Here is a 19,615-nt window from a genome sequence, read left to right as displayed (position 1 = left end):
ACTGACCAATGTGATACCTTTGACTACATTAAAGTGAAAAGCTTCTCTTCATGAAAACAAATGCAAAAAGAAAGTTTAGAAATCTCCACAAATCTGGAGATTTTTGTATTAATGTAGTCAACTAATGATCAATGGAGGGAAAGTATTTTAAAAATTCCAGAAGTCACTAAGAAAACCTGAAACAATCCAGCATGGAGGTGGGCAAACGACATGTACAGAATATTCATAGAAAAAGAAACATGTATAGAGAAAAATAGAGAAACTACCACAAGCTAAGTAGTGAGACAAATTCATCTCTGTGCACTATGATGTGACATCATTAATTAGTTTGACTGCAAAATTTGAAAAGTTGGACAAATTCAGGTATTGGTGAGAATGTACATTGATAGACTCTCTGAAACATGGCTGCTGGGACTGTAAATCAATACAATCTTTTTGAAAAAAAAAAAAAACAAAAAAAAAAACCAGTATGGCTAAATCATAAAATAGCAGATGCATGTGCCTCAGGATTCAGCATTTCCACTTGTAACACTATACTTAAGGGTCACTCTGCAAATATGTGCAGAAGGCATGGACATGTGCTCCTAGCAGCAGTCTTCATAATTGTGGAAAAAGAGAAGATAGGCATTGACAGAGAACAGATAATTAAGTTTACCTACATGGTGTGGAAAGGACTGAACCACAGATATATGGAGAGTAATGAATCTTTTGGTATAATGTGGACATTACAGATGAATTTATGTAACCTTCTGAATGCTGAGTGTTGATGGAAGTGCTCTAGGTTACTAGTCCCCGCTGACATTTCTGAAACCAGGGATGAAGAGTTCCTACAATTTTCCATGGAGACAACCAGGTGGTCATCCAAGGAACGTGCAAGGAATTGGCATTGGGCTTTTTACTGGCAACATGGCATGCTAGAAGGACATAGATCTTCATAGTTCTAAGAGAATATGATGTTGTGTCCAGAATCCTCTACTCAGTTAAACTATTGAAAGTGATCACAAAACAATGGCATTAATTTGAAATGCAAAGACTAGAGAGCTTACCGCACAGAGAACTTTTCTCTCACTTTGAGAATGGATGCGATGTCAATCAACAGGGACAGGGAACCCAGAAGCACCAATGCCACTAAGTTAATGGACAGCTGTGAGCAAGGCCTCTGCTCCAGGCTGGGAGAGAAAGTGGTCCAAGTGAGAGCCCGAATTAGAGGTGTTTCAGAGAACACCTTCAGGGAGAACCCTCGCCTGTTCTTCCTCAGGGGAGTGCTCACATTCTACTGTCATTTACTCTCCCTCCAACTACTGAGCATGGCTGTATCTAGCTATCTATCTCTTTTCTTTTTTTCTGCTTTTTTCTTGTTAAATATAGATCCCCAAACTGGATAACTCTGTGTGGCCCGAGGCTGGATGAAATGACCTGAAAATGTTGGCAGAGGCTGGTCCTTCAGTAGGTAGCAAGGAAGGACATGTCCAGGGGCCAAGGAGGAAAGAGCTGTGATTGGAGAGGGTGCAGCTCCTTCATGCTGGGTACAGGCAGGAATGACTCTCACAGAGAGAGGAGGTCACTCACAACTGGCCATTTTGTAAGGAGCTTCTTGATGGTATTATCTGGTATCTGTTGTTGTGGATCAAATTATCCTGAAACTTAGTGGCTTAAAATGAGTGTTTATTTGCTTATAGTTTCTGAGGGCCAGAAATTCAGGAACAGTTTTAATTGTGTGTTCCTGGATATGGGTTTCTTCTGAGATGGCAGTCAAGCTATCAGCTGGGCTGCATCTCCTGAAGTCTTGCTTGGGTTGGAGGATTTACTCTCAAGACGACACATTTACATGACCAGCAGTTAATGTAGGCTGCCTCTGCTATCCTCCACATGGCCTCTGATTCCTCAGGACCTCTCCAAAATTTTTATGGTAACTAGGCTGAGAGAGGAAAGAAGAGAGGGAGATGGAGAGAGAGGGGAAGACAGAGCTGGAGCAGGAGCAAGACAGAGCCACTGAACAGAGTATTTATAAGACAGAGATAACTTTTAATAACAAAGTTCTGGGATTTGGGGACACTCATTTATTGCTGCCATATTCTATTAGGCACTCCAGGGAAAGGGTTTAAACACAGCCATGAAAACAGTAGGAAATGTTAGAGGTCATCTTAAAGTGTCTACCACTGACTACAGGGAGGTCAAGGTTATGTGAGTACACAGAGTGTGAGATGAGAAGTGAAGGAACATAGACATCAGAGAAATGATGTTAAAGTTATGTGAGAAATGGATGTCAGAATGAGACTGTATGTCACATTGAGCGGATATTTTCTTCCACCTTTGGATGCAGGCTCACTTAATAAATGACAAAAGTACAACATATTTGGAGATTTCCCGACAGGAGTTCAAAATGAGCAAGTCATCTCATATACCTCAAGGAACTTACAATCAATGAAAATGAAAGTAATTGAGTTTGATTAGGAACTCAGAAAGGAGCCCGTGTGAGGACAGGACCTCAGATGTCCTGACTTCCCTTCAGAAGGAGGCTGCTGAGACATCACTTCTTCAGATGATGGAGTCTGTCAGGATTTTCTTCAGGATGTCCTTGGTGTCCTTGGCAACTATTTCAAGGAGGCGTCTGTGTTTCCACTTTCTAAGGGAGTTGAAAACAAAGCCACCTAACAGTGGGATACATCTCAGAATGAAACATAAGCAAGAGACTACATCACAATTCATGCAAGAAAATAGCCAGTCCCCTCTGCAGACAGTGTTTAGATCTCGAGACTTCATAATGGCCCTGTACTCCTCTATGGGTTTCCCCATACTCTGAGCCATCTGCTGGAGAGATTCATCGTCTATACCAAAGAGCAAGCGATAGGCCATCAGACTTTCCTCCAGATCATCTGCATTCCAGATACCAAGGGTGTCAAAAGACTTTGAGGCTATTTTCTTCCTGCAAGTGATCACTTTGTCATTAATGGCCTTCTTATAAGTGTGGGACAGATTCTCTAGGGGACCATGGTACCTGGTGTCAGAAATGTCCCTGTGCAAGGTGCTCCTAAGCTTGGGGAAGTCATGCAAGAAGGGGTCAAAGCTAGAGACCAGGAATATGTTGGGTTTACACACTCCCTCTTTTTGCAGATTTTCCTGGATATTCTCCTGAATATTCTTCAGGAGTCTTTCCTTCAAGTGGGCACTTGTGTTGATGTCTCTGTCCAGCTTGGTCCAGACGATATAGAACTTCTTTCCCAGGCCCTGGATGATTTTGGCAAGCTTCACGAGATTCATGCTGAACTGTTCTGATGCAATGATGATGACGAGGTCATACAGACTAAACTGCATCTCCTGCAGGTAGTTCCCCAGGCTTTGGGTATCTGCCCCTATTCCGGGTAGGTCCCACAGCACCACATTGGGAAAGTGGGAGGAAAAGTAGCGAGTGGGAGTCTGGGTGGTCCTCACCACCCCAGTGGGAGCTGAGTCCTCCTCCTCTTGCCCAATTCCCCGCAGTGCGTTGATGAAGGAGGACATGCCATTGCCGGAGTCCCCAGTCACTGCAATGTTCACTGGGGCACTGGATGCTGTCTTCAGGGTCTCCTTGACCACAGAGACTACCTCCAGCAACTTCCCTCCTCCCAAGGCCTTTTCCATGTTTATGGCAATCTCCTTGGGTAGGGCACTCCAGCCCATATTGTACGGCATATCAGAGGTGGAGGATGCAAGTAATGGGGTGTGAAGAGAGTGGGTGGGCTCTGTCACATCACTGAGCAGTGGAGTGACCTGCAGAAATAGGAAAAGCAAGGGAGTTAAGAGAGCCCGGCACATAGGGTGGCAGAGGAATCATCAGATTTGGTAACCCAAACTGAGGGCATCAGATCCACACCCAGCGCCCTGCAAAGGTACTTGGTGACAAACAGCAAGCCTCTGGAAAAATGTTTGCTAGCTTGTCAAAAATTTAAACATATTCAACCATAGAAAATGAGGAAATCCTACCATTTATAACATGTATGGACACTGAAAGCATTATGCTAAGTAAATCAGACAGACAAATACTGCATGTTCTAACCAACTTGTGGAATCTAAAATCAAAATAAAATAAATTCTTAGAAAAAGAGAACACACTTGTGGATTCAATTTATCACAGGGTGAGAAGGTGGAATTGGAGGAATTGTTCAAATGGTATAAGATTTCAGTTATAAGTAAGTACTAGGGATGTGGTGTACCACCTGATGACTACAGATAACACCACTGTATGATTTATAGGAAAGTTGTCAAGGGACTATATCCTGAGTTCTCATCACATGAAGAACTTTTTCTCTTTTTTCTTCTTTCTTTTCCTTTTATTGAGATGATGGATGTTAGCTGAACGTACTGTGGTAATTACTTCACAACATATATAAATCATGCTATATGCCTTAAATTCATACAGCGATGTATACCGATTCTTTTCCAATAAAACTAATAAAATAATTTAAACAGAGTCAGCAAATGACCCAGCAGTTACATTCCTAGGTGGATTCTTAAGAGGGATGAAAACGTACATCTAGGTAAAACCTGCATGCAAATGCTCACAGCGACATTATTACAATAACCCCTCAGGTGGAATTCACACAGTTGTCCATCCACTCTTCAATGGATAAAGAAAAGTGGTCTATCCATACAAAAGATCGCTATGGCCAAGAACAAAATGAAGTACTGATGAACCCCAAAATATTATGCTCAGTGAATGCTGACAGCCCACTGGACCATGTATTCTGTGATTCTATTCATATGAAACATCCGGAAAAGGCAAATCCTTAGGCACGGAAAATATATTGAGGGTTTCCTAGATCGGAAGGGCAAATGGTAGGAGGGAAAAGAGAGGTAGTCAAGAGGTACAGGATATCTTTTGGATAATGAACACATTCTAAATTTGATTATGATGGGTGTACAACTTTGTGAATATATTCAAAGCTACTGAAAACTTTAAAGGGATGAATCACAGAATGTGTAAATTATATCTCAATGAAGTTGTTGAAAAGAAAAGCAGGAAAGGTGCTCATTGAGGAGATATGCACATGTTAGAGGCTCAGAGGAGACCACTGATGAATGCTCTGTAGCTGTGTTAACAGTAGTCAGCTTCTCGGCAGGTTATGGATGGAGGGGACTTGAGCAGAAGGACATTGTGAGGGTTGCTCAGTCAGGAACCAGGCAAGTATGGGTGCTCCTCCACCCAGACTGGGTGAGCAGGATGTCCCACCGGGGATGTCCCCAGGCAGAAGCAAACTCGTGCCAACTCTCCATACTTTTCAACCCTGAGGACCGACATATCCTCAATACATATGTCTTCAAAGTCAAGAACAATTTAATTATCTTAACAACAGTGAAAAGTGCGTTTTACCCATTTTCCTTATCTTTCACCACTGACTGCATACCTAAAAAATCTCTGTCCCTCATCCACTGCGACATTGAAGTTACACAAGCTTTCCAAATAATATCCTACTGAATTTTAAGTCAGTACTTAACGTTTGTACTTGATTGTTTATCTTTGCTGTGATTATGCTGTAAGTATTTAAGCTCTCCCATGAGCTTTCTCTTGTAAGCTGAACCCTGCAGTAAGATTGTAAGCATTTGGGGTGCCTGGGTGGCTTAGTGGGTTAAATCCAGGGTCCTGGGATCAAGCCCCGCATTGGGCTCTCTGCTCAGTGGAGAGCCTGCTTCCTCCTCTCTCTCGCTCTGCCTGCCTCTCTGCCTACTTGTGATCACTGTCTGTCAAATAAGTAAATACAATCTTAAAAAAAAAAGATTGCAAGCATTTCATATGGCAGAATTGGGAAAGAGAACTGGTTGGGATTACCCACTGGACTCTCCTCCTGGGGGCTACACACACAGTGCTGGCTGGTGGGCTTTCACAATACCACAGGTTATGGCTACTTGCTGTGGTAATTTCCCTTAAGACATTTACTATCTCTGTGCGCACAAATGCACTTTCTAATTCAAGACTGACTCTTTGCTGAGGAGTTTTCTTGTATAACCTCATTGTACATCATTGTACATCAGGGCTCTCCTGGTGCTCCTGGAGATGAGACCTCACATCCAAACACTCGAGTTTCTGCTGAAAAGGACTGCAGTCCTGTCTGTAGGACAAATTTCATGTTGAGCTGTAGGAGCTATGGTGCAGCTTGTTACCCACCACACTGGCTTTCCTCTCCAATGGTGTGTCTTCCTTGCATGATTGCCCCCCAGAGTTCTCTGGGTGCTTTCTTCCAATGAGGAAAGTGCCAAGACCCCTGACTGAGTTTTCAGACAGGCTTTGCCCATGGTAATGTGAATGTTTTCACATTGAAAACTGAGCCCCAATGTTCTGTCTTGTACAGCAGGGAAGGTACCCACCTCAAAGGACTTCAGGGAGGGCTTCATGCTAAGATCCAAGTGAAGGCCTGGGGAGGCCTGCCAGCAATTGCTTGGTGAATTCTTTCTCGTCTTATGACCTCTGAGGAAGGCTTTTCTCTGGTTCTTCTTATTCCCTCCACCTCTTATTGCAGTGTATGAAGATTTTGATCTGTGAGTCTGTGTGGGCAGGATGTTCTGCATGCCTTTTCTTGATTAATCTTCTCCGATTAATCCTTCTCCGAGCTCTATTAAACAAGCGATAGTATTATTCCTGGTCACAGATCAAGAAACAGTGTCTCACAGATGAGAAACAAGCCTCAAATTGCATAGCAATGACCCAGGATCCAAGATATAAATTCACAGTGTGACTTTCTGTTTCTGTCTGTACAGGAGAGGAGGATAATCCTAGTAAATGCTGAATCTCCAGCCCCAGGGGCTGAGGGGTGGCTGGACTGAGATGCTTCTCCCGGGGATGTGGGCCCAATTATTGCTGTCAATTACCATCTACCTCTCCCTGGATGCACCCTTACTAATTTGGGGGAGAGAATGGATCACAGTTCTCTCTCAACTCCCATCCTCACTTCCCATTAAACTCACTGATTTCCAAGTGTGAAGAGAAATCCCAAAATCGCACTTCTCAGAAAATGTTGCAGGGAACCTAACCCCCACTGGGAATTAGAGATGCCCAGTGAAATGATCAGGAGATACTGGGAGTTCAGAGGGAGGGAAGCTGATGGATTATGATGTGATCATGATCCCATCTGCTTGGGGATTAGAATCTCCTGAGGCCTGTGCCTACAAAGTTTTCAGCGTCCTCCATCAGGAGAGTTGCAATAGGTCAGCAAAAATGGTGCCTCTTCCTGCAGGGAGTGGAGGTGCCCTGAGCTCAGAGAGGGGGTGAATATCATGGTGGTGGGCAGGCACGCATGGCTAAAGCTGGCTAGAAGTCAAAAAGATGGAGCTCTGGGCTGGCTCAGGCTGAAAGAACATTCTGGAATAATAAGAAGAGTAGCCCTTGCCCTTGTACTCAAAGCCTTCTTTAAGACCTCTCTTGACTATTATCCAGAATAGCCTTGATTCTTGTTTATGGGGTACATAGAAGTCCCTGGAGGCCTGAACTGCCATCGTGGCTCCGGGGAGACAATCTCTTGGGTGAGTTCTAGGCTCACTGACTTGGTTGCGTGAAGGGCTTTCTGCTGCCCCTCAGCATGCTATATATTCTGCGTGCCTGTAAATTTGCCCTAGTATGGGATGGAAAAGACTGGATGTCATTATCAGTGTTCCTGTGGTGCCCAAGCCAGCCAGAACATAAGACCTGGGCTACAGCCCTTGAGTTCTTTCCCTGGTTTCTCTAAATCCCATCACAACTTCCACATGTACCCACCTCACCTGGACTTCCCAACTGTTAGACCAATCGAAAAAGTTTAAAGTCCCAGAAAGCAATCTTTCATCCCATGTTAGATGATTAGTATCATAAAAATACACATGCAAGTCTTTGCACTCACAGTAAGTAATTCCCTAGATTCTGCCTAGTACCCTCAGCCCCAGCAGTTAGGGACATACTGCTGTTAGGTGAATGAAACACAATATACCATTGTATATCCTCTACTTACTGGTTGGGAGATAATTTAACTTTGCTTCCTAAATCTATCATGAAATGTTGAAGCCAGTTCTGCCACAGCCCTTCGGAAAGCAAGTAGGGGTTGGGGCAGAGTATGACCATCCCCCCACCACAAGGTGGGTGTGGGAGGTGAGCACAAACCTACATTTTTCCAGACCATTTCTATGACTATGTCTGACTATGGACTTTTCACATGTCTTCTCAGCCGAGCCCCTGTGCTGGACCCTACTGAAGGGGGGTGATTGAGTTTACGAAGCACCAGCCACAACTCTCCTATTCCGCACTACCTGCTCATCTGGTCTCTGCCCTGCACCTGCTGCTAGACAACCCTGCACATGGGACCATCTCAGGATCCTTTTAGGCAGTACTGTTCCCATGTGTCACTACCATTGCAGGATGGGACAGGGTAACTCCATTACAAGCTGTAAGTTATTCCAGGAGTGGTCAGTGCATATGTGTCTGCAGGACACTGAGGCTCAGATTACTGACCCCTAGAAGCCATCATAGACAAGTGCAGGTACAAGTGCCTCTCCCCGCTTCCTTCTTGTAGATCCTACTCATGCTAAACCTCTGATTCCCCTCTCTAAAGAGAGTTTGAGGGTCTCTGAGTAAAGAGACATAGGCCTTTATGGAAGGAGCCCAGGTAGCAGATTCAACTAGAGGGGGGAGCTGCGCTTGCAAAAGAACCAGACCCCGTGAGCAGATCTCTCCGCCTTCTGAATGAGATCAGCAGGGAGAGATGCATTTCACGTGAGAACTAAGTACACACTCAACACACAAGCATGCACACATATGCATATACCTGAAGAAGGAGTTTACCAACAGTCTCTCTACCCTTTATTTTAACCTACTGGATTCTACTGCACTGGGTACATTTTAATTTGAACTCTTGTCATAACGCACCAGATAGATTTCATGACCTAAAAATCGGAAGGAAAACACTCATTAGTGGACTTCCAATGCAGGGTCTTATATAGTTCATACCATGCCCAATGACCACCAAACTGGAAATCTCAGGCACCAAGGACTTTTGTAGTTTGAACCCAACATGGGACAAACCCGTATTTCCCCCATTTTATCATCATAGGGAAAGGGTGAGGGAAAAAAATCAACATACTGATTTATTCTAGGAAAGTATAATAAACATCTGCATCATCAGTGGGCATGAAGAACAAAAGGATCTGGTCTGGGAAAGAGTATTTCAAGAGTCCACCTCACTGAGGTGAAGGATGGAGTTGGTGTCCACCAACGGGGATAGTGTCTCCAATGCAGATACACATGTACACTGTTATACATTGTCTAAGGTCTGTTAGACCCTTTGTCCCTGAAACCCCATCCCCACTCCCTAATCCACAGGAGGTCAAGGCAGTGTTCCAGATAGGCTTGCCCTATTCCAGGCTACCCCCTGAAATTGTCATTGTCTTACATACACTCCTTAGACCCTAAAAGAATATGAATGAGAAATCTTCCTGTCCTTTTCCAACCCCAGTGCTGTGAACATGGAGGCGATAACCCCGTTACCTCCACACTGGAGGGCTGGATAGGTTTGCAGCAGCCAAAGAGACTGGGGGCTGTTTTGTCCCTGAAGAATATCAGAGAGGGTCCCAATGGTGACTACTCACTGAAATGGGTAATCCAGTCCCTAAGCTCTTCTGCTCGGGTGTCAGACTCTATCTTTCACGTCACAGTAGGAGGGTTATTAGCCAAGTTGGGTTGTAGGAGCCCTCTCACTTACCTGCTCCAGGAAGCATTGTGTGACTACTATCAAGAAGGTATCGGTGGTCTTCCTGGATGTTACCCCTCCCTGGGAAAGAGCCAGCCCTGAAGCAGAGACCGTTCCCTCTCCGACCATCCAAAACGTGTTCAATGCCCAGGATGCTCTGTAAGGAAAAGAAGAGAATTGTGTTGGGTTGGGGTGTCCTAGGAAGAGCCTGGAGAGGACTGAAAAGGAGTTAGGAAGGTGAAAGTGCAGGGTTTTCTGTTCCGGTGCCTAACCTGCTCAGAGCTGTGTAATTTCTGGATAATGGTCATGGCAGGACCTCAGCCCAAGTGCAGGGAAATCAGGGATGGCTGCTTTCAGTTTCTATTCCTGGAAATCACACCAGTTCTCAAAAAGGGTGAGAACCAGTTTCACTTTCTCTATTCTGGAGTGTGAGACTCCTACAGCATTAACCTGAGGCATGTCAGGATTATTTGAGCACCTTCAGCAGAGACACCCAGGGAAGGGTAGGAGTACTCTGTGACCAGCCCCACGAGGTCACTGCTTATGTTCTTCTCTAGGATTCTGATGGATTCCTGTCTCACATTGAGGTCTTTCATCCATTTTGAGTTTATCTTTGTGTATGGTATAAGAGAATGGTCAAGTTTTATTCTTCTACATGAAGCTGTTCAATGTTCCCAGCACCACTTATTGAAGAGACTGTCTTTTTTCCATTGGGTATTTTTTTCCTGATTTATCGAAGATTAGTTGACCATAGAGTTGAGGGTCCATTTCTGGGTTCTCTATTCTGTGCCATTGATCTATGTGTCTGTTTCTATGCCAATACCAAGCTGTCTTGATCACAGCTTTGTAATATATCTTGAAGTCAGGCATCTTGATGTGCCCAGCTTTTAACATTCCCTTAGTGATTAGGGGTCTTTTCTGGTTCCATACAAATTTTAGGATTAATCCAGCTCCTTGAAAAATGATGGTATTTTTATATGGTGTAGGGATGGCATTGAAAGTGTAGCTTGCTCTGGGCAGGACAGACATTTTAACAATGCTTACTCTTCCAATCCATGAGCATGGAATGTTTTTCCATCTTTTTGTGTAAATTAAAGACGACACAAAAAGATTTTAGGCATTCTGACAGATGGTAATACCTCATTGTAGTTTTGATTTGGATTTCCCCATCCATTCCTTCACTTTTGATCAGCAAGTGCCTTTACGTCTAAAATGAGTCTCTTGGAGTGCCTAAGTGGCTCAGTCAGTTAACCAGCTGCCTTTGGCTCAGGTCATGATCTCAGGGTCCTGAGATTGAGCCCCACATCGGGCTCTCAGCTCAGTGGGGACTCTTTTTCTCTCTCTCGCTGCTGCTCCCCCTGCTTATGCTCTCTCACTTGTACTCCCTTTCTCTCTCAAAGAACGAAAGCAAGCAAGCAAGCAAGCAAGGAAGAAAATCTTTATAAAAATAATATAATAAAATGAGACTTATAGGTATCAAATACATTTTTTAATCCATTCTGATACCTAATGTCTTTTGGTTGGAGTGTTTAGTCCATTGACATTCAAAGGAATTATTGATACATATGTATTTAGTACCATTTTATAACTGTTTTGTCATTAGTTCTGGTGATTTTCTGTCCTTTCTTGCTTTTGTCAGTTTTGGTCTCTCCTTTGCACTCAAAACTCTTTGGTCTGGGGATACCTGAATGACTCACTTGGTTAAGTGTCCAACTCTTGATTTCAGCTCAGATCATGATCTTAGGGTCATGAGATTGAGCCCTGGATGGACTCTGCACTGAACATTGAGCCTGCTTGAGATTTCTTCTCTCCCCACCACTTGCATGTGCACACACTGTCTCTCTTTCAAAATAAAATGAATTTTTTTAATTAAAAAAATTTAAAAAACACTTTGGTCTGGTCACATAGTGTCAGGGTGGGGGGGTGTGCTTGAATTCATGGGGTAGGGCCTCCGTACTGGGACCGAAGCTAGTTATGAGGGGTGGAGAAGGTCAGTCTCACCAGAGTGCAGTGGGGTAGGGCTTGGTGTAAACAAGTTAGGCTGCCAATATGGGCCTTCTGGTGCTTCCAGCAGTTGGGGCTGAGGTGGGTGGGAGGGAAATGGTGCAAAGAAGGGGGATTGTGAATTGTTTCAGGAGAGGCATCTGTGTGAACACTTCAAGGTCACGCTCCAAGGAAAGTAAACGGTCTCTCCCTTGTGTGCCCCATGCATTCTTCGGATCCCTGTTTCCAAGCTGTCTGACCTGGGTTGTTTGCCTGCCTTCTTTCCAGGAGCAGCACAGCCAAGCCTGCTGTGCTAAAGTAAGCCTGCTGTGCTGTTTAAAACTGCAGGCTTTAAGCCAAGCTGGTTGCAAGAACCCATAATATATAGCCCCTCTTGTTTTCCAAGTCAGTGGCTGTGGGAGAATATTCTCCTGCTGTGTTCCCCCATGTGCTCCTCTCCTTCTCTCTCTCTCACTCTCTCACACATGTTCTCCACATCCATGCCACCCCCCACCCCCGGTATGCAGCACCCAACATCCCTTTCTCCCCTAAACCATGACTCCACACTTCCTACCTTCTGCAACCCGGCCTCTTCTCTCCCTTTAGTTGTGGAGTTTGTCTGTCCGTCGTCAGGTCAATTCCTGGGATATTCAGGATGACTTGATGGTTATCTCATTGGGTTCATGGGACGAGGGGAGCCTACGGTCCTCCTGCTCACTGCATGCTTCCTCTCCCCAAACCAGTATCCTTAATAAGAATAGATGCGAATTTGTTCAACAAAATACTAGCAAACAAAATTCAACATCATATGAAAAGAGTCATACATCAGGGTCGGTGGGATTTATTTTATTTGTGTCCCAGGGGATGGAAGCTTAATTTCACATGAGCAAATCAATGTATATAATATACCACATAAATGGAATAAAGGATAAAAATTAGATGGTCAACTCAGTTCAAGGAAAAAAAAAAGAAAAGACAAAATTAAATGTCTTTTCATAAATAAATGTTCAGCAAATTGTGCATAATAAAAGCCATATAGGCAGGCCCCCAGCTAACATCATACTCAAAAGTGAAAGGAAGAAATCTTTCCTCTAAGATCAGGAAAAAGACAAGGATGCCTTGCCACACCATTCTATGCAAAATAGTCCTGGAAGTTCTGGTCATAACTATCAGGAAAAAAAAGATATAAAAGTCATCCACACCACAAAGGAAGAGGTAAACCCAAAGATTTCACCAAAAACGTGTTCAAAGTAATGAGCAAAGTTAACATTTCAAGATACAAAATGAGTATACAAAAATCTGTTGCTTTTCTGTACACTGAAAATCAACTAGCTGAAAGACCAATTAAGAAAACAATTAGAATTACACAGAATGAGGGATGCCTGAGTGGTTGAGTCGGTTAAGCAATTGCCTGCAGCTCAGACCATGATCACAGGGTGCTGGGACTGAGTCTTGCACTGGGCTTCTTGCTCAGCAGGGAGCCTGCTTCTCCCACTGCCTGCCATTCCCCCTGCTTGTGTACACTCTCTCTCTGGCAAATAAATAAATAAAATCTTAAAAAAAAAAAAAGAAGAAGAAGAATTACAACAGGATAAAAAAATAAAATAAAATTCCATCCATTGGGGAATAGATAGAGAAGATGTGATTATATGTAAGTATATACAAAACATAAAGTTTATATGTATATGTAAAACATAAAATATGTATATATAAAGTAAATACTACTCAGCCATTAAAAAAGAATGAGATATTGCTAGGGACACCTGGGTGGCTCAGTTGGTTAAGCATCTGCCTTCAGCTGAGGTCATTATCCCAGGGTCTTGGGATCGAGTCCTGCATGGGGCTCCTTGCTCAGCGGGGAGCCTGCTTCTCCCTCTCTCACCCGCCCCACCCCACTTGTGCGCTCTCTCACTCTCTCTCTCTCTGACAAATAAATAAATTAAATTGAATAAAAATTTTAAAAAAGAGTAAGATCTTGCCATTTGCAACAACAACATGAATAGACCTAGAGAATAAAATGCTAAGTGAAATAAGTCAGAGTAAGACATATACCATGTGACTTGACTCATACATTCTAACTGTCCCTCAGAACAATGTATTACTTAAAATATAAAGCATGGGAAATTCTACTAACAAGCATGTTTATTATAGCCTCAAGAAAAACACATACTGGCAACAGGCCTCTGGGGGAGAGGATGATATCTGGCCTTGAAGCCAAGCAGAACGCCTCCTGCTTCATTTTCCCCTTATCTCCCCTTTCCCCCCACCGAGAGCACCTGTGGCTAATTAGGTAAGCCCTTTGAATGTGCTTGCTCAACTGTAAACTTTATACTGCTTGACCGAACATATTTTGCCTTCCTTCTTGTTTCTCTACAAGACATATGACAATGTTCAGCCTTCTTCCGCTCTTCTGTTAATTACTGTCTATATCTAATAAAAACGGAACTGAAAAGTTGTTCAGGGCAATGGTCTTTTCTACTGTTGTCCCCTGCTCCCTTTCTCTTACAGCTGACTTGTTTGTGCCTCATCCTTCTCCAGTGTGCCCTTAGGAAGCAACAATACATGGAATTTAAGAAACAAAAGAAACAAAGAAAAAAGTAGAAAGAGAGAGAGAGAGAGAGACCCTAAAACACAGAACACAAACTGGCGGTTCCCAGAGGGGAGGAGATATCCCAGATATCTGATCTATATCTATCTATCATCTATCTATCTATCTATCATCTATCTATCTATCTATCTATCTATCATCTATCTATCTATCTAGCATCTCTCTATCTATCTATATCATCTATCTATATAACTTGTAGTTTAATATATCTATATAATACATCTATCTATAACTTGTGGTATATATTTAATCATGGTATGTGTGTGTGTGTGCATGCACATATATATTTAATAGTGATATATATACTTATATATATAATGTAATATTATTCAGTTATGAAAAAAATAAAGTATTTCTACTTGCAACAACATAGGTGTAGCTTGCAGGCTTTAGCTAAATGAAGTAATTCAAAAACTGACAAATACCATATGATACCATATGATCTCACTATTTTTGGAATCTAAAAAGCAAAACAAAACAAAAACCCCTAAAACAATGAGATCCTGGCTAAAGAGAACAGAAAATGTTCTCTGGGAGGTAAACTTTCTGAGTCTTTGGATTTCCAATTAATGCCTTTATTTAGTGCTCACTTTGAACAAATTGCTTAACTGAGTATAGGATTCTGGATGCAACATCATTTCATCTTAGAACTCTGAAGATCTATCTCCTTCCAGCATGCCATGTTGCCAGTAAAAAGCCCAGTGCCAATTCCATTCGCATTCCTTGGATGGTCACCTGGTTGCCTCCATGGAAAATCGTAGGAACTCTTCACCCCTGGGGACTATATCAGGAATGTCACCAGGGACTGATGACCTAGAGCACTTCCATCAACACTCAGCATTCAGAAGGCTCCTTAAATGATAGCTGATGTGAAAAGTCATGGAGAAGCATATTACCAAGTGGGAGAAACCAATCTGGAAAGGCTATGTACTTCATGATTCCAACTGTGTAACGTTCTGGAAAAGGCAAAACTACAGATTCAGTAAAAAGATCAGTGGTTCCCAAGGGTTCAGGGGAGGGAAGGACAAGCCGGTGGAGCACAGAGGCCGTTTAGAGCAGTGAAACCACTCTGTGTGATGTGGTAATGGTGGATTAATGGCAGACAAATTATACTTTTGTCAAATCCCATAGAATACACCACCCCAAGAGGGAACCCAATGTGAACTAAGGACTATGGACGTGGAGGGAGAAAGATGGGTCAGTTTGGGTTCATGAACTGTAGGATGGTGTGGGTTGTTGACAGTGGGGAGGCTGTACTTGTGTGAGGGCAGGGGGTACATGGGAACCCTCTATACCTTCTGCTCAATTTTGCTATTTACCCAAAACTAAAATACAGTTTAATGAAAAGATGATGGCTGTTGACATTGTTCTTCAGCTTTGACACTGTCCTGTGTTACTTTTTCTAAGTGTAATATGTGTTCAGCAGTTAGCTACAGTAGGATATATATGATATCTCAAACGTACATACACACAGAATAAAGCAAGATATAAAGGAATGCCAAGGTGGCTCAGTCAGGTGTCCGACTATTGGTTTCAGCTTAGGTCAAGATCTCAGGGTCCTGGGGCGCCTGGATGGCTCAGTGGTTTAAGCCTCTGCCTTCGGCTCAGGTCATGATCTCAGGGTCCTGGGATCGAGCCCCACACCGGGCTCTCTGCTCAGTGAGGAGCCTGTTTCTCCCTCTCTCTCTGCCTGCCTCTCTGCCTACTTGTGACCTCTCTCTCTGTCAAATAAATAAATAAAATATTAAAAAAAAAAAAAGATCTCAGGGTCCTGAGATGGAACCCAACATTCGGCTCCCTGCTCAGCAGGGAGTCTGCTTAAGGATCCTTTCCCTCTTCCTTGCCCCTCCCCTGATTGCAGGCACTCTTTCTTGGTCTAAAATAAGTAAATAACTTTTTCAAAAAAAATATAATCATGCAACATTAAAAAAAAGATCTAAATACAAGTACCTGTGAACTCAACTCCCGAAATTAAGAACAGGAATGTTTCTTATATAAGTGAATATTCCTACACAATTAATCCATATCCTGTCTCTCCATATCTCTTCTCAGACATACAGCACCGTAAATTTTAAGTTTATCATTTTTTACTTCCTTCCATTTTTACCACTATGTGTGGTTCCTCAGAAAATTAGTCCTTGGTGGGTGTCTTAGAAAACTTTTCATTTACAATTGTTTCTATCACATGTGTTTTCCATTTTGCAAAGATAAAACATATTATCTATTTTCTCTCAGTGGGCACTTTGGATTGGGTTCTTTACAGTTGTTTCTTTCTATTCAACACAGTTCTGCTACAAACATGTTACACATGTTTCTTGTACACCTGTGTAGAGCCTTCTCCAGAAATAGGAGAGGAATTGGTGGGTCTTAACATTCCAATGCTTACACATCGCACAAAAGGAAGAGAATGCATTGCTTAACAAACAGCATCAAATTTCCATCATTCAAGTGTTTTCTGTATGTCTGTCACTACTGGAGAGTTGAGAAGGACCTGTCTACCCTTATACTCAAATGCAGAGTACACTTATAAGTTGGTGCCTGTGACCACCATTCCTCCCTTCAGAAGGTTACATGGTGTCAGACCACATCTGCCTCTGAAGCTGCTTCCTGAATCAGGTCCTTTAAGCTCTGCAGGATCTTCAGGCTCAAGCTCCTGGGTCTTCTCTGAATGATTTAAGTCAAATTCATTGTATTTCTAGATCACATCCAAATAAATTAAAATCATGAAACATTAATTACTAACTCCAATTGTGGCTCCTTTATTACTGAGAAACTAAAGATAAATGTAAGTCTGTTGGTAAACCTTTTGGTGTATTGTATGGGAAGATCATAGTATTTAAAAAAGCATATGTTTCTAGAAAAAAAACGTGTATTTATAAACTTTCCATCTCACGAACAGAAGACTGGTCTATCACACAGATAACAAGTGCTTACTACTTTATTTTCACTAGAAATTAAAGCTTCTAAGTGTTCAGACCTCTATGTGTGTGGTTAAAGCTACTAAAAATTAAAAAAGGAAGCATCTCTGAAAGAAAGAAAAGTAGGTTATGTGCTTTTGGTTAAAAAAATGTATATGGGCTGGAGAAACACTTTTTTTTTGAGGCAAAAGAAAATTGTAGAAGTATTATAAAAAAGGAACCTTTAGAAAGGAATTTATTCATGGATGGGACTGAGAAACATTGCAATGAATATGTTCTCATAGAAGAGTAAACTGGTGCAAAATTAGAATTTGGATTCCTATCTGTTAAAAGGACAAAGATTTGATGGTTATTTTAAACATTTGATCTACTTTTGGTAGTAGGTTGAGAATGTTACACTTACGTTTTAAGAGATCTTCCTAGAAAACAAAGATCCTGTGTTTTATGTTGCATTTCCATGGGTATATGTATTCTAGAAATTATGTGAAATTCCTGGGAATCTGATACATCCTAGTCTAATGTTATTGCTTGTAATTACTCTCTTACCTTCTGAAATTGCAGTCATCAAAACTGAGGCTCACACTAAAAGGACTGAAACAGTGCAGGGAAATTGCCCCCAGCTGACTTTCATATGCAAAGGCCTCCAACAAAAGAATCTATAAAGAACATGACACATGTGGCCAACGTCCATTCTGCCTCTCTGCAAAAATGTCCCCTCGTTGTGAGATTTTTGCCATTCTAATGCCAGGGTAACGTGGCAACCCTCTGCTTCCAAACCAGAGAAATATAACATGGGTAACCAATGGTTGTGAGTTGAACGAACAGTCAGGGATTGACGGAACACAAGACAGCAACTGGATTCTTCCTGATTCACTAGCAAACACATTTTTGTTGGTTTTTTATTTCTTCACCCATTATAGTAATATTTAAGATGACTCAAACTATGACTACACAGTGGAGGGAAGACTTCTATACAGTTTGCCAGCAATGTCTGACTTGTCAGATCCATTATCCTGGAAAAATTATTTTTGCCCTCAGAGGACTCACATCACCTCTTTTGAGAGACATTTGAACACCCAGAGCTGGTCTTTATGCAGCTGTCACCTAGCCTGAGTCATCAATGTGTTCTTCTTACTGTACGTGTGTTTTCCAGTTCAGGTGAAGTTTGCCCTGCTGCAAAGCAGATGCCCTCACAGTGGGAAAGGAACTGTCAATGATTTCTTTCTTTTTCTCTTCCTCTCTTCCTTTAAAAACATTTCCCTTCCTACAGCTCAATGGAGCCCCTTTCTGTTTGCTACATAAGATGCTGCTAATTTATGAATCATGTAATAAAGCTAACAATCCTTTAAAATTTATTTATTTGAGGGGCACCTGGGTGGCTCAGTGGGCTAAAGCCTCCGCCTTCAGCTGAGGTCATGATCCCAGGGCCCTGTGATCAAGCTCTGCATCTGGCTCTCTGCTCAGCAGGGAGCCTGCTTCCTCTTCTCTCTCTACTTGCCTCTCTGCCTACTTGTGATTTCTGTCTGTCAAATAAATAAATAAATAAAATCTTTAAAAAAATATTTATTTGAATTGTGTCATTAACAGATAATACATGCATTGTCTCCCCCACAGAAAGGCAGTTAGGCATGAGATGGGGAGTAGGGGGTGTCTGATCAGGAAGCTCTTGGGGAAAAGCCCCATCCACTGACACCCCAGACATTCACATGATCCTTCTGCAGTTCACAGGAATAAAGTTTGTCCTCCAACCTCCCTCTGAAAATGTCCCAAATAGTTAAATGCTCTAAATGGCTCACAGCCATCCACCAGACATCCTGCCCCTCAGCCTTTCAAGTCCACAGCTCCCAAGATCAAGCATCCAGGCTCTCCCAAGCTGAGACATACAAATCTGTGATTTCTTGCTTACCAGCTCCTGGAGGGTAAGAGACTCCTGGTGTCAGCGTTGAGCTCTGAACGTGTCCCCGGGCAGCTCAGGAGATGCTGAGCCTGGTGGACGTGCCCCCTGCAGCCCAGAGCAGGAGCGCTGCTCAGCTCAGACTGACCTTGCACTGGAACAGGTCCTGTGTGCTGGTGTGGTCACTGCAGAAATTAAACAGCTGATTGTCGTCTGGAATGTCTCCACTTTGTGTGAGGAGCTGGCGGGACTTAAATCATCTGTGGCCTCTGCTCCACCCCCTCGGGAACCTGCCCAATAGTAAGAAGCAGCCATCACATTGCAGAGCCCTGCATTTCCAGAAATAGAAAGTGAAATCAAAGTTGAGGGCTACTTTTCTAAGAAACACAGTCATTGTAGGGAAGAGAAACTGAAAGGCACCGTGGCCATTGATATGATGTGTTTTGGCATTGTGAGTGAGAGAAAGACAGGGGATCCCAGTCAGCAGGCTTCTCAGTGACCCCAAAGGACACCCTAAGTAGCCCCA

At 42.8% G+C, this 19,615-nt stretch overlaps 1 protein-coding gene across 4 annotated transcripts; it reads right to left on the bottom strand.

Annotated features, from left to right (window-relative positions):
* Positions 1–444: 444 nt before the first annotated feature.
* LOC123938620 (immunity-related GTPase family M protein 1-like) lies at positions 445–19,343 on the bottom strand. Of its 4 annotated transcripts, XM_046000158.1 has the most exons (6): positions 19,102–19,343; positions 12,244–12,416; positions 9,699–9,843; positions 8,815–8,883; positions 6,343–6,587; positions 445–3,750 (listed from the first exon to the last, which is right to left on the bottom strand). In XM_046000158.1, exons 5-6 carry the CDS (start codon positions 6,541–6,543, stop codon positions 2,539–2,541), a joined length of 1,413 nt encoding a protein of 470 aa, XP_045856114.1. In that variant the 5' UTR covers positions 6,544–6,587; positions 8,815–8,883; positions 9,699–9,843; positions 12,244–12,416; positions 19,102–19,343; the 3' UTR covers positions 445–2,538. The 4 variants fall into 4 exon arrangements, with proteins under 4 accessions (XP_045856114.1, XP_045856115.1, XP_045856117.1 ...); XM_046000159.1 differs by lacking the exon at positions 8,815–8,883; XM_046000161.1 differs by lacking the exon at positions 6,343–6,587 and having other exon boundaries at positions 19,102–19,342.
* Between the last annotated feature and the right edge of the window lie 272 nt (positions 19,344–19,615).

This window comes from Meles meles, chromosome 3 (genome assembly GCF_922984935.1).
Source record: "Meles meles chromosome 3, mMelMel3.1 paternal haplotype, whole genome shotgun sequence".
Lineage (NCBI taxonomy): Eukaryota > Metazoa > Chordata > Mammalia > Carnivora > Mustelidae > Meles > Meles meles.
Note: the sequence above shows the minus strand (reverse complement) of the source record. Positions and strands in the feature narration are given on the sequence as shown.

Bases quoted from the DNA above. Each gene is read 5' to 3' on its own strand.
- LOC123938620 (XM_046000158.1), bottom strand. From the start codon at position 6,543: ATGCAGAACATCCTGCCCACACAGACTCACAGATCAAAATCTTCATAC. The intron at 3,751-6,342 runs GTGGGTACCTTC...CTATTTCTGCAG, and splicing joins CCTCCCTGAAGTCCTTTGAG to GTCACTCCACTGCTCAGTGA.